This window comes from Macrotis lagotis, chromosome X (genome assembly GCF_037893015.1).
Source record: "Macrotis lagotis isolate mMagLag1 chromosome X, bilby.v1.9.chrom.fasta, whole genome shotgun sequence".
NCBI classification, from domain to species: domain Eukaryota; kingdom Metazoa; phylum Chordata; class Mammalia; order Peramelemorphia; family Peramelidae; genus Macrotis; species Macrotis lagotis.
Window position 1 is genome coordinate 307081633 of NC_133666.1, and position 15869 is coordinate 307097501.

Consider the following 15869-nt stretch of genomic DNA (forward strand, 5'->3'; position numbering starts at 1 on the left):
GCAAGTCCCCCAGAGGGAAGGTCTTTAATCTTTTTGTGTCAAGGATTCCATTCCTAGTCTGGTGAAGCCTATGGGGACCCCTGCTCAGAATAATTCAAGAAACATAATTTATTAAGTGCCTACTCTGTGGGTGGCACAATGCCAATACCACTTCATGTTGCTTAAGGGAGAAAAAACTGACATGAGATGAAGCAGCAATCTTCATCATGTCCCTATCCCCAATTTTACACTAGACATAATGGGGAATTTCCCTTTGGGTGAGATCAGGGATTCTTCTCTTTGGCTGACCTGAGTGATTTTGCTCAGAGACTCCTTCAATCTGTGTTGTGTGTGTATGTATGTATGCATGCATGTATGTGTGTGTGTGTATATACACATATACACATACACGTATGTGTATATATGTGAGAAAGTATATGCGTGTACATAGTGGATGATGTTAGAAAATGCATTAAATAAAACAAAAACAAAGATTATTGAGAATAAGAGGGGTTTTTTTTTATCTAAGATTTCTCAGGAAATCTGTCAGATCTTGAACCCAAGGAAGTGCTTGGGTTCTTCCTTACAAGAAAGTGCTAAATAGTTTTTTTTCAATTCCTAAAAACATCAGTGTCCTGCACCTTTTTAAAATAAATTCTAGATTTAAAATTTTTTTAATGTTTTCAACAAGAATCTTAAAAAAAACAAAAAACATATCAACACCAATCAATAACCCCCATCCCTTCAATTTTTCAGTTTTCTGGTGTGTGTGTGCCAGTGTGTGTTGTGTGTGTCTATGTGTGAGTCTCTGTGTGTCTGTGTGTGCCTTGTGTCTGTGTGTGTGCGTGTCGTGTGTGTCTGTGTTGTGTGTGTGCTGTTGTGTGCGTGTCATGTGTGTCTATGTGTGTGAGTCTCTGTGACTGTGTGTATCGTGTGTGTCTGTGTCTATGTGTGTGAGTCTGTTTGTGTGTGTGTGTGTGTCTGTGTGTGTGTGTGTCTGTGTGTGTGCGTGTGTGTGTTTAAGGGTAATTTTAAGAGAATCCCTCCCAGGACTTTTACAAACACTCTCCCCTTCCTTTCTCTTGCCGGCCCCGCCCCGCCTCTTTCCCCGCCCCTTCCTCCCCCGCCTCCAATCCTCTGGTCCCGGGAACTAGAAGTCTCGCGAGACGCCGGAGTTTTCATCAAGTATCCCGAGATCCTTTGCTCTTCCTCTTCCCTTGAGCCGTCCTGGGTGAGTGAAGCGCCGTTTGGGGCCACGTCCGCAATCCGCGGGGCATCGGCCCCATCGGCCCCTCAGTCTAGCCGGCCCGAAGGCCTCGGTGAAGGGTAAACCCGAGACTTCCTTCTGGGTCGCCCATTTGCTTCCCGATGGCTTTGGTTCCGGAGGAGCGGACCGCGCGCTCCGTCACCCCCGGCCCCGGCCCGCCCGGCCCCGGGACGCCGCAGGGGTCCGCCCGCCCGCCCCGTGGAGCAAGGCAGCGCTTCAGCCCCGGGCCTGGCGTGCGTCGCCTCGCGGAGGGAAGGGGGAGGCAGGAAAGGGAGGCCCTTGGCGGAGATACCGTGCTGAGGCCGCGTTGGGCCAGGAGGGAGGCCGAGAGGAGCCAGTGTTCCTGGGCCGAGTTGGAATCCAGCCCGAAGGACCGGGCCCGGCCGTTACAGACTTGATGCTGATTATTGCAGGATGTTGTCGTCTTTCTGTTTGCAGCCTGCCCTTCCGGCTGACTAGCTGCAAGCTTCCAGTTTGGTTGGACTACATTTTCACGACCCCGTTTGGGGTTTCTTTTGCAAAGATACTGAATGATGTGGCATTTCCTTTTCCAGCTCAGTTTACAGATGAGGAAACTGAGGCAAGCGGGATCACAAAACCTTTGTGTCCGAGGCCAGATTTGAATGCAGGAGCCTGAGTCCAACTCCAGGCCATCCAATGGGTCATCCAGCTGCCCAAAATTACTCCCAACTCTAAATCTAAGGGCACGTCTAAGATTTGTGTTTGATGGGAATATTAGGGCAATTTTAAAGCTTAGGAGGTTTCTTTTATTTACTTTAGAATAGGTGGCTGCAGTGATGACCACTCTTAGGACACCTTTGGATTAACCATGAAAACAATTGCGTTCTGAGCAGCTGCTTCATTTAGTGTTTCAGTGTGTTTACACAAATTCATTTGACTATTAGACAAATAAGTAAATGACATTAGAAAAATGTCATGTGATTCCTCATCCCATAGTATATTTACCAGGTGCTTATTTATGAGCCATGTAAGATATATGCCAAGAAAAGAATACTGAATTGTGGTTTTTTTCCCTAGGTAATCATTTAAAATGGTGAGGTATTCTCTTGATCCAGAGAACCCCACAAAATGTAAGTAAACATAGGATACTTTTTTTGGTTAAAGTGTTTTGTTTTTATTGAAATTTATAAACCACAATAAAATGCCCTCTTCTAATCTATTTCTTTTTATTTTTAGCATGCAAGTCAAGGGGTTCAAATCTCCGGGTCCACTTCAAGGTATGTGAAAATAAATCCTGATTTGAATTCCAAACATAATCTTTTTATATTTCTTAGAATCAGAGCTGTTGTACTTAAAGCTGCAATGATGACTTTTCTTAGGACACCTTTGGATTAACTATGAAAATAAAAATAACACTGAGCAGCATATAGTGAGTTCCCAGTGAATCTACTGCATCCTACATTAATATTAAACAAAATGTTGAAAAATGCTGAGATAAGAAATAAGGGGAAGGCTAAGTTTTGTTGTTTGGTTTAGATTTTTCAAGGCAGTGGGGTTAAGTGGCTTGCCCAAGGCCACACAGCTAGGTAATTATTATTAAGTGTTATAAGATAGAAGCACTGAAATTAAGGAGCTAGGGAAGGCTTCCAGTAGAAGTTAGGATTTAATTTGGGTTTAAAGGAAACTAGGGAGGAAGAACACCCAATTTCAGGCATGGGAACAACCAGGGGAAAAACACAGGCCTAAGAGATAATGACTTGTTATTAAAACAACCAGTAAGCCAGTGTTGCTGGATCAAAGAATATTTGTTGTGGGGGGGGGGTAGTAATCCTCTTTCTAGACTTGACAGCTAAAATATAACTTTTTACAGAACACCCGTGAAACAGCTCAAGCCATCAAGGGCATGCACATCCGAAAAGCTACCAAGTATTTGAAAGATGTCACATTGAAGAAACAATGTGTTCCATTCCGTCGATATAATGGTGGTGTTGGCAGGTGTGCCCAGGTCAGAATTCTTGATTTATTTGGAAATGTCTGTCTAAAAATACTTTTAAAGAATGAATTTCTTAGAATAAGTTAGAAAAGTAAGGTTTGCTTTCTTTGGTTTAGGCATTACTTGGTTGCTGTGATGTGATGATCTTAGGACACCTTTGGATTAATCATGAAAAGAAATCTGTTCTGAGCAACTTACAAATCCAATTTTCTGGAAAGTGGACAGATTTGTCATTTTCAGAAAAATGTCCTGATTAGAATACAAATGATTATCTTCATATGTATGTGTGTGTATAATCTTTTCCCCCCAATTTCCAGGCTAAGCAGTGGGGTTGGACACAGGGTCGTTGGCCAAAAAAGAGTGCTGAGTTCTTGCTACATATGCTTAAAAACGCAGAAAGCAACGCTGAATTAAAGGTAAGCTAAAATAATATTTATACCAAAAGAATACTATAAACTTAGTTAAGTCATGATTTAAGGCAGAAATATATTTGATGGCAGTGATGACTCTCTTAGGACACCTTTGGATTAAACAATGAAAATAATCATTATCTGAGCTATCAAGTGACATGGTAACATTAGTTTCTAGAAGGGATCAGTCTAATCTGAGGTTCCCACATTTTACAAATGTAAAGCCTGAGTCCCTGAGGTTAAATTTGTCTCCTATAACACAAGTAGTTGACATAAGCTTGGTTAAATGATGAATTTTAATCATGGTTCTTGTGGCCTGTTTGATTTTGAGCATCAGGGCTAATTTTATGTTTAATTGCGTTTTTTATTCAAGGCACTAACCCTACTTTTTAATTTTTTCCCCATATAGGGTTTAGATGTGGATTCTCTTGTCATTGAGCATATCCAGGTTAACAAGGCTCCCAAAATGAGACGTCGTACCTACAGGGCTCATGGCCGAATCAACCCATACATGAGTTCTCCTTGCCATATTGAGATGATACTTACTGAAAAGGAACAAATTGTTCCTAAACCAGAAGAGGAAGTTGCTCAAAAGAAAAAGGTGAAGAAAATAGATTTTTATATCACTGTTTAAATTGTGGTTGCCATGATGACAATCTTAGGACACCTTTGGAATAACCATGAAAAAAACTCGCATTCTGAGCAACCCTTGATTTCATTCTTAAACTTTCCAATGCATCAAAATGTCATTTAGTTTCTGATATATGAAAAGTAAAATTTTTATTTCGCTAGAACATAGTGGAATGAAGACAGTTTTTATAGGGAAATGCAATTATGTGATAGTTATTTTTAAAAAATGTTTTTTTTTCTCCTCAGATATCCCAGAAGAAACTGAAGAAACAAAAGCTTATGGCACGAGAGTAAATATGGCATTAGAGTGCAAATAAAAGTGAAATGAAAAAAATTGTTACCGTAAATGTGTTTTAAGTATTTTTAAAGTGTTTCTCCTTAACACCAATGTGTTGTTCATGTCTTCTGCCTTTTAACTTGATGTTTGTTATTTACTCACTATTAATGACTAGATATACTAGAGTTTGAGCTTGACCCTATTTTATTGTGGGAAGATCATGACAATAGGAATTGGTTGACCTTGTACTTTTCTATTCTTTACTATAAATAGCTGGAGATAGTCTCTGGGTTTTGGACTGAAAATTGAAATGAATGGCCACTTCAGTCATCAATATAGTTGGTGCAAATGTTCTGCTGTGTGTAGTCATCCTTTGCTATTGATTGTATATACTCTTCACTAACTATGGGAAAGTGGGAGTGAATAATATGAGAATGTGTGTTGGATTTAGTATTAAATAGGGATTATTGTTGCATGTGCAACATCAAAGTGGGAGTAGAATAGCAAATTTAGTATTTGGCACAACACATCAGCTAGGAGTGTTATGAAATGCATTCCTTCATTGGAGATGAAGAATTCAGCTCTTAAATCCTATGATCCCATGAATATGTACATAATCTATAAAATAATGCACTTGAGATGATGGATGCATATCCAGATTTTTTACTGATAGAAGGAAGTCAGGAAAAATACTGGGGAACCTTTTTCCTTAAAATCTTTCCTCTTGTGGTAATAACATTTCTCCTTTTTGACTGGATGTCAACCCCTTATCAGGATTAATGGTGCATTCAAGTAAGGCTTTCAGAGCCTTTTCAAAAGGCTGCTTGTCGACCTTTGGAGTTTATCTGACACCTGTAGTTTCAGAAAGCTGTAGCAGAAACATCAGCCATAACCCAATAAAACTGGTAAATTGGGAATACTTCCAGGTTTGTTCTGGTATCATTCACACAAGATCATGATATCAGGGAGGTGATTTCAGGATGGGCAGATAATTAAATCTGAGGGTTCTGTATTAAATCACCAATCTTTGTCCTCTGGAGCCATCTGGGTCCAACGGCCAAGTAATGATTAGGATGACTGAGCTGACCCAGGATGCAAGGAGGTAATTAGGATTAAGTGACATGTCCAAGGTCACAAGGGCCTGGCTACATTTGAACTCCCTCTGGTCCTGACAATGCTGTTCCACAACTGCTATTTGGCTTGGTAGGAAGATAGTTAGAAAGGCTATATATGTTTCTACCTTAAAGACTTGAATATTACTCCCAGGTTCCTTGGTGCGTACTTAGAATGGTGGATTACAGTCCAGAGGTTAACAGTACATGGTTGGAGATTAATAGCCAAAGCTAAAAGCTTAAGGGGTGGATGATCATCAAAGCCTAAGATGACTTTGAAACTCATGTGTATAACAAAACACTAGTGGTTTATTTACTTATACCTTGATCAACAGGACAAATGCCTGACTGAGTTAAGTTCTTGGAATGCTAGTGTAAGGAGGGTCATTCCGGAAAGGGTGCTCGGGTCCGGCCCCCCGGGAGCTGGCGATTTCATCCACATTACTGCTTCTGGAAGCAGGAGGGGCCCTGCGTCGCGGGGAGGGGCAGGCCGCCGCTCGCCACCCTTCCCACAGGGGCCGGACTGAATAACGGCCATCCCGGGGAGTAAGCCTCCGCCCAGCCCCGAAGTTGCGCGTCTCCCGACGCCTGCGGAGGAACGTAGAGGGAAACGCTGGCTGGTAAGGTTAGAAGGCCTGAGGCGGGACGGGCCACGAGTGCGCAGCCGCGGGAGCCTGCTGCGCGGCCCACGCGCTCCTCCGGGGCCGCCCCTGGCGCCCGGGATGGGCGTTCTGAGCGTTTCGGTTCCCGGAACGTCGCCTAGGCGACGGAGGGAGACCGGACAGTCCCGGCTCACGTGACGGGGCGGGGCGGGCGCCGCCCCTGACAGGCCTCTCCCTCCCGCCTCCCCATTGGCCCAGCTGCCGTCCCGGAAGTGCGGGCGCTTCTTTCCGGCTTTTCCGTCTCCCGGGTGAACGGGGCTGGGTCCGCGGTTCGGTCGGTCTGTCGGTGGGTCCGTGGGCCGGTGCGTCAGGGGCCGGGGTCGGGGATCTTGTGGGTCACGCCGGGTGGGAAAGGAGAGAGGTGGTGCCATTCCTGGAGCCCGGCGGCGATGCGCGGGCGGGGCTCGGCCTCAGCCGTGTCCGGGCCCTGCGCCCTCCAAGGCCCCGGGGGCCGGGGAGCAGCCAGCTCCGCCTGGCTGGCGTGGAGGCCCTTTGACTCCATCTTAACTGTTCCCCCACCACGACCCGACCCTCCGCGTCCTCCGCCTGGCATCTCCGCATCCTCCGCCTGGCATCTCCGCGCCGCCCTGCTCATCCCTCCAACGCCCCACCCCCCCACCCCCCGCCCGCCACTTGTCTTCCTGCCCTGGGGCATTTGGCTCGTTCCCCCTTATCTACCATTGTTACTTTTCCCCATCATTGCTTTACTTTACCACTTCTTCCCTCTATCTCTCAAGGACCCCCTAATTGTCCACCTGAACCCTATAACTTCAACACCCTCCCCCGTCCTTTGACTCTCTATCCTTCCCCATCTCCTTCCTCCTCAATTAGTCTACTGTCATGTCTTTCACCAGGTCATCTTTCATTCTATCTCTAGTAGTCCTAATGGCTTACATTTTAATATATTTATAATTTTAACGTATTTTTCCTCACAACAGTCCTTTAGGATGAGTAGTGCAAGTATTAATTCCAGTTTGTGGGAAGGATACTATTGAGGAACTGAGAGTACCTATAATCCCTTGGTAAAGGCTGAGCTCAAACAGATCCTATGGACAACCAATTTTATTTTTTATTCACCAGGACAGGGTGGAGTATATTTTCTATCAGAATAAATGTCAGTTTTAAAAGAATAGTACATGCAAATCCAATGTAAAAATCAAAGACCTTGCAGTTTTGTAGCATTATCACCCAACACCTTTAATATATTCTTTAACAAAATAAAAGGATCTAGCTTATAAAGTCTATAATTTTAAATACCACTTTACTAATATTTGGACATTTTTTAAATAGCAAAATTAAAATCTTCCATTCCAATTTTCAAGTAGCCATACATTTCCAATTCCAATATATAATCTATAAGTCTCAAAAATTTAAATACTTAAGGTGCTAGAGGAAAGTAATTTTTAAGTAATAAAAACAGCTGATTTTTTTTAGTACTTCATATTCCATGAACAACCTTTAAAAGGTAGAACATAACAGTTCTAATCCCTATTTAACAGATAAGACTGAAGTACAATGATATTAAATGACTTGCTTAAAATCTTGTTTAACTAGTGATCTGTATTCAAATCTAGGTCTTCTGATCCAGTATTATTTCCATTGGACCACATCTATCTATATATTTTTACTTATGCATAGTTTTTCATTTAGCATAATCACCTCATTTTACAGGTTTGGAAGCTAAGCCCAGAGAGATCTGTGTCTCTTGACTTACTTGAGCTCACACAGATTTAAAATCAGAAATAAAATTTGAATCCAGTTTCTCTGAAAAATTTGACACTTTCCAATATTCCATGCTGTCATTATGTATTTAAAACTTTGATAGATTTGGAATTCTGTACTCAGAAGAAGTTTTGACTCTAAGATTTTATAAAATCACAAGTATAAACCAGAAAGATTTCACTCAACTCCAATCTATTTTTCTCGTCATCTTTTTTTGAATGATCTTTGACATTATACCAGGTAGATAAGCAACACCTTAACGTTTTGGGGTTTTTTTTTTATTTTATTTTTTTTTTTAGGTTTTTGCAAGGCAAATGGGGTTAAGTGGCTTGCCCAAGGCCACACAGCTAGGTAATTATTAAGTGTCTGAGGCCGGATTTGAACTCAGGCACTCCTGACTCCAGGGCCTGTGCTTTATCCACTGCACCACTTAGCCGCCCCTTGTTTTTTGTTTTTGCAAGGAAATAGGGTTAAGTGACTTGCCAAAAGTCACACAACTAAGCTAAATAAATATTAACTATCAGAGACTGCATTTGAACTCAGTTCCTCCTGAGTCCGGGACAAGTGTTCTGTCCACCCTGCCACCTAGTTGCCCCCTTTCCTTAACTTTTTATAGGAATATAGCTTTTTCCATCTTGTTTTATTCTGTTTACAAGGTTGGGGTGCTGGACAAAGTGCTTTTTTACTAAGTTTAGAAGTGTCCACCTAGTTAGGATTCTACCTCTCCTGTCACATAAGAGAAATCTATAACTATGATTTTGACCAATGTTACTTGGAAGTAAATGTATTTCCTTTCACCAACTGCGAGTTCCTAAAATTGCATCATTTTTGAATTTTCTGGAAACACATTCAAATTATGGAGATAGTGGTAGAGGACAAAATTTTTCTCATTTTATTATGCAAATTATAAAGTACTTTATGTTTAAAATCCTCTACCGCTTCTCTCTACCTCTGCCTTCTATACAATTCCTAACCAAGCTTTTGAGATTTAGTATTCTTCCTTTCCTGCCCTCCTGCTCCCAGAGTATGAACCCATTTGGTACCATTGAATATTTGACAAAACATAAAGCCAGTTTTTTTTCAGTCCTCTACCTAACTAAACACTTTTTTAAATTTTTACAAAACTATGATGTACAGCTATAGTTTTACCTTTAAAAGTTTTATAGCTATGGGGCAGCTAGGTGGCACGGTGGATAGAGCACCAGCCCTGGAGTCAGGAGAACCTGAGTTCAAATCCAGCCTTAGACATTTAATTGCCTGGCTGTGTGACCTTGAGCAAGTGACTTAACCCCATTGCCTTAAATTAAAAAAAAAAAATTTATAGCTATCATTTGTTGGTGTACATATATATATATGTATATATATATATACACACACACACATGCATACACACGTGCTTATCACCTTTTTCAAATATATTTCTCTGTCTTCTACTTAGAGAGGCATCCATCATAAAAAAGAAATAGAGAACAGTTGAGTGAAATTATCCAGTATATTACCATTGAGAAAACTGAGTGAGCACCTTAATTTTTCTGGGCCTCAGTTTTCTCAATGGTAAAATGAAGGGGTAGACTAAGTGGCCTCCAAGATTCCTTTTAGCTCTGTCTTCATGTACTTCCTATTTCTACATGGTATTAATCTTTCTGAAGCAGCTCTTAACTTAAGTGGCCTATAGCTCAATAAGTTCCATTTACAACAGCCAAATTCCCTGTTGTATAGTCAGTTCTACGTTGTCCTATAGATTTTTTCATTCTCCCCAGCTCCCATTCTCACCTCCCCTGCTCCCTACTTTCTCATATTCCTAGACTTCCTTCCACCATATTTATCTGGCTGTGAGAATGCAAATTAAGTTCTGTACTAATCTAATTATAGCATGGGATTTTTAATTGAGTCAAGGATTTAGACTTGAAGACTTTGAGTTCATTTCCTCTATTTTACAGGTGAGGAAACTGAGTCACAGAGTGGTTAAAGCTACTTTTCCAAGGTGTAACAGGTTGTAAGTGTTGGAGTTGGACCTCTGACTTCATATCCAGGACTTTCAACTATATTTTGCTATTTTTTTGAGTTACCTGTATAGTTAAAGGACACATACCCTCATTCTTTTAATAAGCTCATTTTTAAGAAGAAAGAAAATAATCTATTGTGTTTATTCCTATTTCTTAATTAAAAATCAAGTGATTTTTAATATTTCATATCCACAAAAAACTTAAGTTTTTTAAATTTTACTTCCCTGTGAAGTTTTTTTTTTTTGATGTGGGTTCTTGGCATTCATTAATAAAAAGTTAGGAAAACCTTGCTTAGAGAAAGGTACTGTTTCTAGTTTCTAAAAGATTTTTCAAATGTTTCAAATCAAAAATTGAAATATAATATATTTACATTATTTTTAGAGAAGAGCCACACTGCAGTGCTCTCTATTAATACTAATTTCAAACTACTCATTTTGTTTTAAGAAACTTAAAAGGCAGAAATAATTTGAAGCATTGTCTGACTAGAGTATTTCAGGTAAATCAAGGAACCTTAGAGATCATCTAATCTAACCTCATTTCATAGATGAGGAAACTGAGAATTCAATGGCTTTCCAAAGGTTACACATTTATAGGGAACAATTGAGGATTTAACAAAGAAGAGAAGTGTTCTGAAGATAACATACAAAGTTCTGTATCTTTAAAATTGTGTATAAATTGAACTATCTTAAATTACTAAGGCAAAATAATTTTCTTATGAATTCTTTATAAAGAGACCAATACATTTAATAAAATAATCACTCCCTCATTTTTCCTTTCAGAAATTCAAACATTCATATATCAAGTTTGATTTTAATTTTCCTGTAATATTTTTAAAACTCAAGTCTACTCTTATGTGTAATCAATCAGTGATCATATAGTTATAGTATCATTGCATTTGCTTACAAAAATGAAATAAATGTTTAATGTTTGACATTTAATGCTTTCTTAGCCACAGTTTTGAAATTTTAAAAATTTTGGCAGAACTTCCCAAATCTTATGTAAGGAATTAAAAAAAACCAGAAAACTAAAATTTCTTTGTGTAGAAGTTTCCAAATTCAGAATTATGGTCTGCTATTGGTTAGTGTTAGTGTTACAGGTTAGCTTATTGAAAAGTTGTAATTACATTACCACACAAAAAAATTAATTCAAATGCATTAATATTTCCCTAGGCATTCTAAGAAGATACAGTAATTTCTTTTTTAAAATTTTTCTTTTAGATTTTATTTATTAAGGCAGTGGGGTTAAGTGATTTGCCCAAGGTCACACAGCTAGACAATTATTGGGTGTCTGAGGTTGGATTTGAACTCAGGCCCTCCTTACTCCAGGGCTATACAATAGTTTCTTAATTCATTCCTCAGTCTCAGGTCCCTCTCCTTACCAATCCACCTTCCTTAGAACTGCCAAATTGATTTTTCTAAATCAGAAGTCTTGACTATATTACTTGAACCAAGTATTACTTAATAAAAAAAGCAAAATATAAAATCCTATTGATAATGTTTGATTTTATCCACATTTGTAAAAAATGAATGAATCATTAATCTCTTTGGACTTCAGTTTCCTGAACTTGGAATAATAAGTAGTATGTTAGATTTGTTCCTCAATAAGACATTGGTTTAAAGCTTAGCTCTTTCTTACGCATGTGATTGTGGTCAGATCATCTAACTTTGAATCTCAGTTTTTTTCATTTGTAAAATAAAGATTTCATTAGGTAATCTCAAAAGGTCTTTGATAGCATCAATAATATCTGTTTCTGTATATATTGCATTTATGGAAATTCTTGATAAAACAGAACTTAACAGGATAATCCATAATCATTCCAAATAACAGGGTACTTTATTTTATTGGCACATTGAGTTCTTGTTTTTAGCAAAATTGATTTTTAGCTTTATCTAATCTTTTTCCTCCAAAAGTACAAATCAGAGGCAGTTAGGTGGTGCAGTGAATAGAAAACCAGCCCTAGAGTCAAATGTGACCTTAGACACAATGTGACCTGGACAAATCCCTTAATCTCAATTGCCTCCGAAGCAAACAAATAAAAAAGTACAAATCTAAAAGTCTAATCATGTCATAACTTCGTAACAAACCACATTTGCACTTTTTTATATTTCAGTTCAAAGCAATCAAGCCTGAGGCAATGGTGTGCATTCCTTGTATCGTCATTCCTGTCCTCCTTTGGGTCTACAAAAAATTCCTGGAACCATATGTATATCATCTAATCTCACCTTTTGTTAGTCGTCTATGGCCTAAAAAATGTCTAAAAGAAAACTCTATTGAGAAACAAAACAAAGACAACTATAAGGTAAAAATGTAATAATATCCAAATGACAGGTAGAGCAAGTAACCAAAAATGAATGGCTTTTGCACCTTGTTTTAGGGCAAGGTTTAGAAGTTTTCTTTAACTACCCAAAACTTCAGTAATGTTTTGAAATCAGTTCTTTTTCTTTGTAAAATATCTACCAAAAAAGTGGAAATTGGGCATTTAAAAAAGCTTAACATTTCCTTATTCAGGAGTTGTTTTTGAGAGATAGCTTTTGAATAAACAATATGCATTTTTTTTAATCACTTGTCTGCTGATTTCCATAGAAATGCCATGCACAGATGGAGAGTTAGTTACATTTATTCCTAGTTGTTTAGTGGAAAGTAAAAGAGGTGATACTAAAATAATTTTTCTATGTGGTAATCTGGTGAATGAGCTGAGGAAAAGAATGATAAAGATTAAAAAACAATTTTCTTGATTGAAATGATTAAATTATTTCTGGATCTTATTTTCTAGTACACAAATGCATATATGCTTATAAATAATACTAATCATACATTAGCACATATGATTTTAAGTTGGTTTATAAGTCTTTGGAAATAAAATTTTGTTCAGATTTACAGCTCTAACTTATTTTTAAAGGAACCTCCTGAACAAATGTTATTGCTGTAATAAATTCATACTACTGTTTCTTTTCACAGAATGCAGACACAAATGGAATCTCTACACCAGTACCAACAGAAAACTGCACCAAAAAGATAGATTAAAGCAGTTTGTCCAAAGGATGGCCTTGCTTTAAAAAGGGAACTGATGATATGCAGCAACTACTCTGATATTGTCTTTCATACTTTTCTCTGAGACCAGATATGGGGTAGATATTTTAGAGATCTCCCTAATATACATAGTATTTCTACCTAAATGTTTAAATTATATTTAATTACCTCATTACTGTTCTTTTTCCTTAATGAAATAGTTCTCATCTCTTACTGAAAATAACCTAAAGTTTCTATTTTAGGTTAACTTATTTGAACAATACAAATAAATAGAAATTCACTTTAATAATACTTTGCATTTCTCTTTCAGTATTTATAATAAATCCTCAAAACCCTCACATTCATGTAAATTGAACCACAATTCTATTCAGTTTTATTTTATTTTAGCTAGCTCAATAGAATTCTCTTAAAATATAGTTTGAAATAATTTCAGATAATAAAAAGTTTTATTATGAAAGTGCACCTGGGGGAATGCTAGTTTTTTTTCTGTGAACTGTAACAATAACATGAAGAATAAAAAAAAGAGGGTCAGCTAGTTGATCCAGTGGATAGAGCAAATGGCCCTGGAGTCAGGAGGACCTGAGTTCAAATCCAGCCTCAGACAATAATTACCTAGCTGTGTAGCCTTAGGCAAGTCACTTAACCCCCATTGCCTTGCAAAAGAAAAAATTAATAAAAAAGGAATTGTTATCCAGCTTACCTGTGAAGAGAGTAGTGAGATATATAGTACTTGATTGAGTCTTCATATTTTGAGATTAAAATAATGTAGATGAATGAGAGACTGCTTTAAGAAAGGAAACATTAAATTCAGATGGATCTTTGATCTCATTGATGTGGATATTGCTGCCAGTGATGTAGCTTACATCCCATCCATGTCTCCCTATCCTGTATGACTTGTTTTTTTCAAATTGGATCCCTGAGGGCATTGTATCAGAGGCCCTCTCCACTTTCATATGACATTATGAGGGAACCAACAGAGCACATATTAGCTAGGTATCTCTTACTGTAGCCACACAATTAGCCCATCTTCTTTTACAATCATAGTATTTCCTAATGACATGCTTTATACCAGCTCTTCAAAATTACTTGTTAATGTGTTTCTGCCTCCTCATACCAACCATGTACTTTTTCCATTGCTTTCTGATTATATTCATTTTTAATTTTTCAGAGACTCCAATGTTCCAGGATTCAATATAAAACAAAAAAATATTCATATTAAAATAAAGGTCTTTTGACTTTGGTAAAAATTTGAGGACAGTGTTCATTTCTGTGTGTGTGTGTTTGTAACACACACAAATGAACAAGTGCCGTTGGTTTTTCCATTTAATTAAATATCAAACTAAACAAGAGACATTTTTCATCTACTTGGGTTTTTCCATGTGAATAGTTTAGCTAAATACTTTTGAATGGCCATAAATCTTCCAGGAAATTCTAAAATGCAGAGACATCCTTTATATAGATATCTAGTATGATTATAAACTTCTGTTTCATAATATATTTCTGAGAAATTTAATAAAATTCTCATTGAAACATAGAATTTAACACTTCTCTCTTCCCATGAAGTTTGTTTAGCTAGCTTGTAAAATGAAAATTTTTCTTGCATCATATAGCAGAGTTGGATTAAATATTTTTCTCTTTATTAAGTTCCTAGAGATAGTCACTAAATCCACTTGCAGGCTTCTAGATCACCTGCAAAGCATCAGCTTGTCGATTTGTCTTGACTAATTACAGAGAAGGAAATAATCCTTATTAGAACCTTCACTTAGCATTTGGAAAGAAGGAAAGGAACAGTAAGAGAATAGCAGTAAGCTTCCTTTAGGGGACAAAAACACCCGAAACCTATCCGTAGGCAATTATATATCACATAAGTAAAGAACAAGTTCTCTGGTCGTTGACTATTACATTTCAACTATTTCAGATTTACTGATGTAATATCGTTCTCAGTTTTGTAAATAACTAATCAGTTCAACAAACACAGTAGAGAGTATCTCAGACATTTAATTATTTAATTATAGACATTTAATGAAAATTTAAATGTTGAACCAAAATAGCAAACCTCATTTAAGAATACAGTTTTTGAGGAAATAACTGCTGGGGAGAAAAGGTTAGTACCTTGGGCGAAAGTAACTGACCACTACATCTTAGAATTTGTGATAGAGGAGAGGAAAGCCTAGAACAGTCTGATGTATGTCCTAAATGGGAAGAAAAGAATTAAAAAAAAAGAATAGGATCTGAACTGATGTTCCTTGGAGGGTAGTTAACCTAAGAGGAACAGAGGAACTTGAAATCTCAAGAATGAAATTCTGAAGATACAAAAAGATAATTTTAATCTTAAGAAAAAAAGAAATTATCTGAACAAAATTATGTAGCTACAATGGGAAATTTTCCAATTAACTTTCATTTCTTACAGGATATAAAGAAGACTTGCTCTGCATATAGCATCTCTGCTATTCTGGGCTGTTACTTAGACATAATCTCTCTCACTTTTGACTTGGAATATTTGTCAAGAGCACTACTGGGCTTTATGGGGGTGGGGAAGAACCTATATTCTAAGATGAGGAACCCGCCCAAGTCCCTTTCCCTCTATGACTCAGCGCTGTTGTAAACTGTCACAGACTATCCACTACTCAGAGACAAGTCCATTGTTTCTGTTAGCTGTTAGTCTTTACAAGCTGAAAATTGATTATCCTAAATTCACACCTCTACAATTAGGTTTGAGTTTTAGTGAATTGCAATTTTAATAAGACTCAGCACTGCATTAACAAAAACAAAAATAAAAACATCTCTCCATTAGGTTTTGGCAGATTACATCTGAACTCT

At 37.9% G+C, this 15869-nt stretch overlaps 2 protein-coding genes and 5 non-coding genes across 8 annotated transcripts; all 7 read left to right on the forward strand.

The window, feature by feature from the left end:
• The first annotated feature begins 1617 nt into the window (after window positions 1-1617).
• Window positions 1618-4587, forward strand: RPL17 (ribosomal protein L17). The gene is made up of 6 exons (XM_074199489.1): window positions 1618-2337; window positions 2444-2484; window positions 3078-3212; window positions 3518-3616; window positions 4020-4211; window positions 4487-4587. Exons 1-6 carry the CDS (start codon window positions 2298-2300, stop codon window positions 4532-4534), a joined length of 555 nt encoding a protein of 184 aa, XP_074055590.1. The 5' UTR covers window positions 1618-2297; the 3' UTR covers window positions 4535-4587.
• LOC141503801 (small nucleolar RNA SNORD58) lies at window positions 2036-2101 on the forward strand. The gene has a single exon (XR_012473106.1). It is a non-coding gene; the product is annotated as a small nucleolar RNA SNORD58 (small nucleolar RNA).
• LOC141503803 (small nucleolar RNA SNORD58) lies at window positions 2565-2631 on the forward strand. Its single transcript, XR_012473108.1, has one exon. It is a non-coding gene; the product is annotated as a small nucleolar RNA SNORD58 (small nucleolar RNA).
• On the forward strand, window positions 3328-3394 carry LOC141503805 (small nucleolar RNA SNORD58). Its single transcript, XR_012473110.1, has one exon. It is a non-coding gene; the product is annotated as a small nucleolar RNA SNORD58 (small nucleolar RNA).
• On the forward strand, window positions 3695-3760 carry LOC141503804 (small nucleolar RNA SNORD58). The gene has a single exon (XR_012473109.1). It is a non-coding gene; the product is annotated as a small nucleolar RNA SNORD58 (small nucleolar RNA).
• Window positions 4252-4317, forward strand: LOC141503802 (small nucleolar RNA SNORD58). The gene has a single exon (XR_012473107.1). It is a non-coding gene; the product is annotated as a small nucleolar RNA SNORD58 (small nucleolar RNA).
• A 1883-nt stretch (window positions 4588-6470) lies between the features above and the next one.
• On the forward strand, window positions 6471-14506 carry CXH18orf32 (chromosome X C18orf32 homolog). 2 transcript variants are annotated; one of them, XM_074199491.1, is made up of 3 exons: window positions 6471-6577; window positions 12130-12318; window positions 12978-14506. In XM_074199491.1, exons 2-3 carry the CDS (start codon window positions 12154-12156, stop codon window positions 13041-13043), a joined length of 231 nt encoding a protein of 76 aa, XP_074055592.1. In that variant the 5' UTR covers window positions 6471-6577; window positions 12130-12153; the 3' UTR covers window positions 13044-14506. The 2 variants fall into 2 exon arrangements, with proteins under 2 accessions (XP_074055592.1, XP_074055591.1); XM_074199490.1 differs by having other exon boundaries at window positions 6486-6593.
• The last annotated feature ends 1363 nt before the right edge of the window (window positions 14507-15869 follow it).

Bases quoted from the DNA above. Each gene is read 5' to 3' on its own strand.
- RPL17 (XM_074199489.1), top strand. From the start codon at position 2,298: ATGGTGAGGTATTCTCTTGATCCAGAGAACCCCACAAAAT. The intron at 2,338-2,443 runs GTAAGTAAACAT...TTTTATTTTTAG, and splicing joins TCCAGAGAACCCCACAAAAT to CATGCAAGTCAAGGGGTTCA. The intron at 4,212-4,486 runs GTGAAGAAAATA...TTTTCTCCTCAG, and splicing joins AAGTTGCTCAAAAGAAAAAG to ATATCCCAGAAGAAACTGAA.
- CXH18orf32 (XM_074199491.1), top strand. From the start codon at position 12,154: ATGGTGTGCATTCCTTGTATCGTCATTCCTGTCCTCCTTTGGGTCTAC. The intron at 12,319-12,977 runs GTAAAAATGTAA...TTCTTTTCACAG, and splicing joins AAAACAAAGACAACTATAAG to AATGCAGACACAAATGGAAT.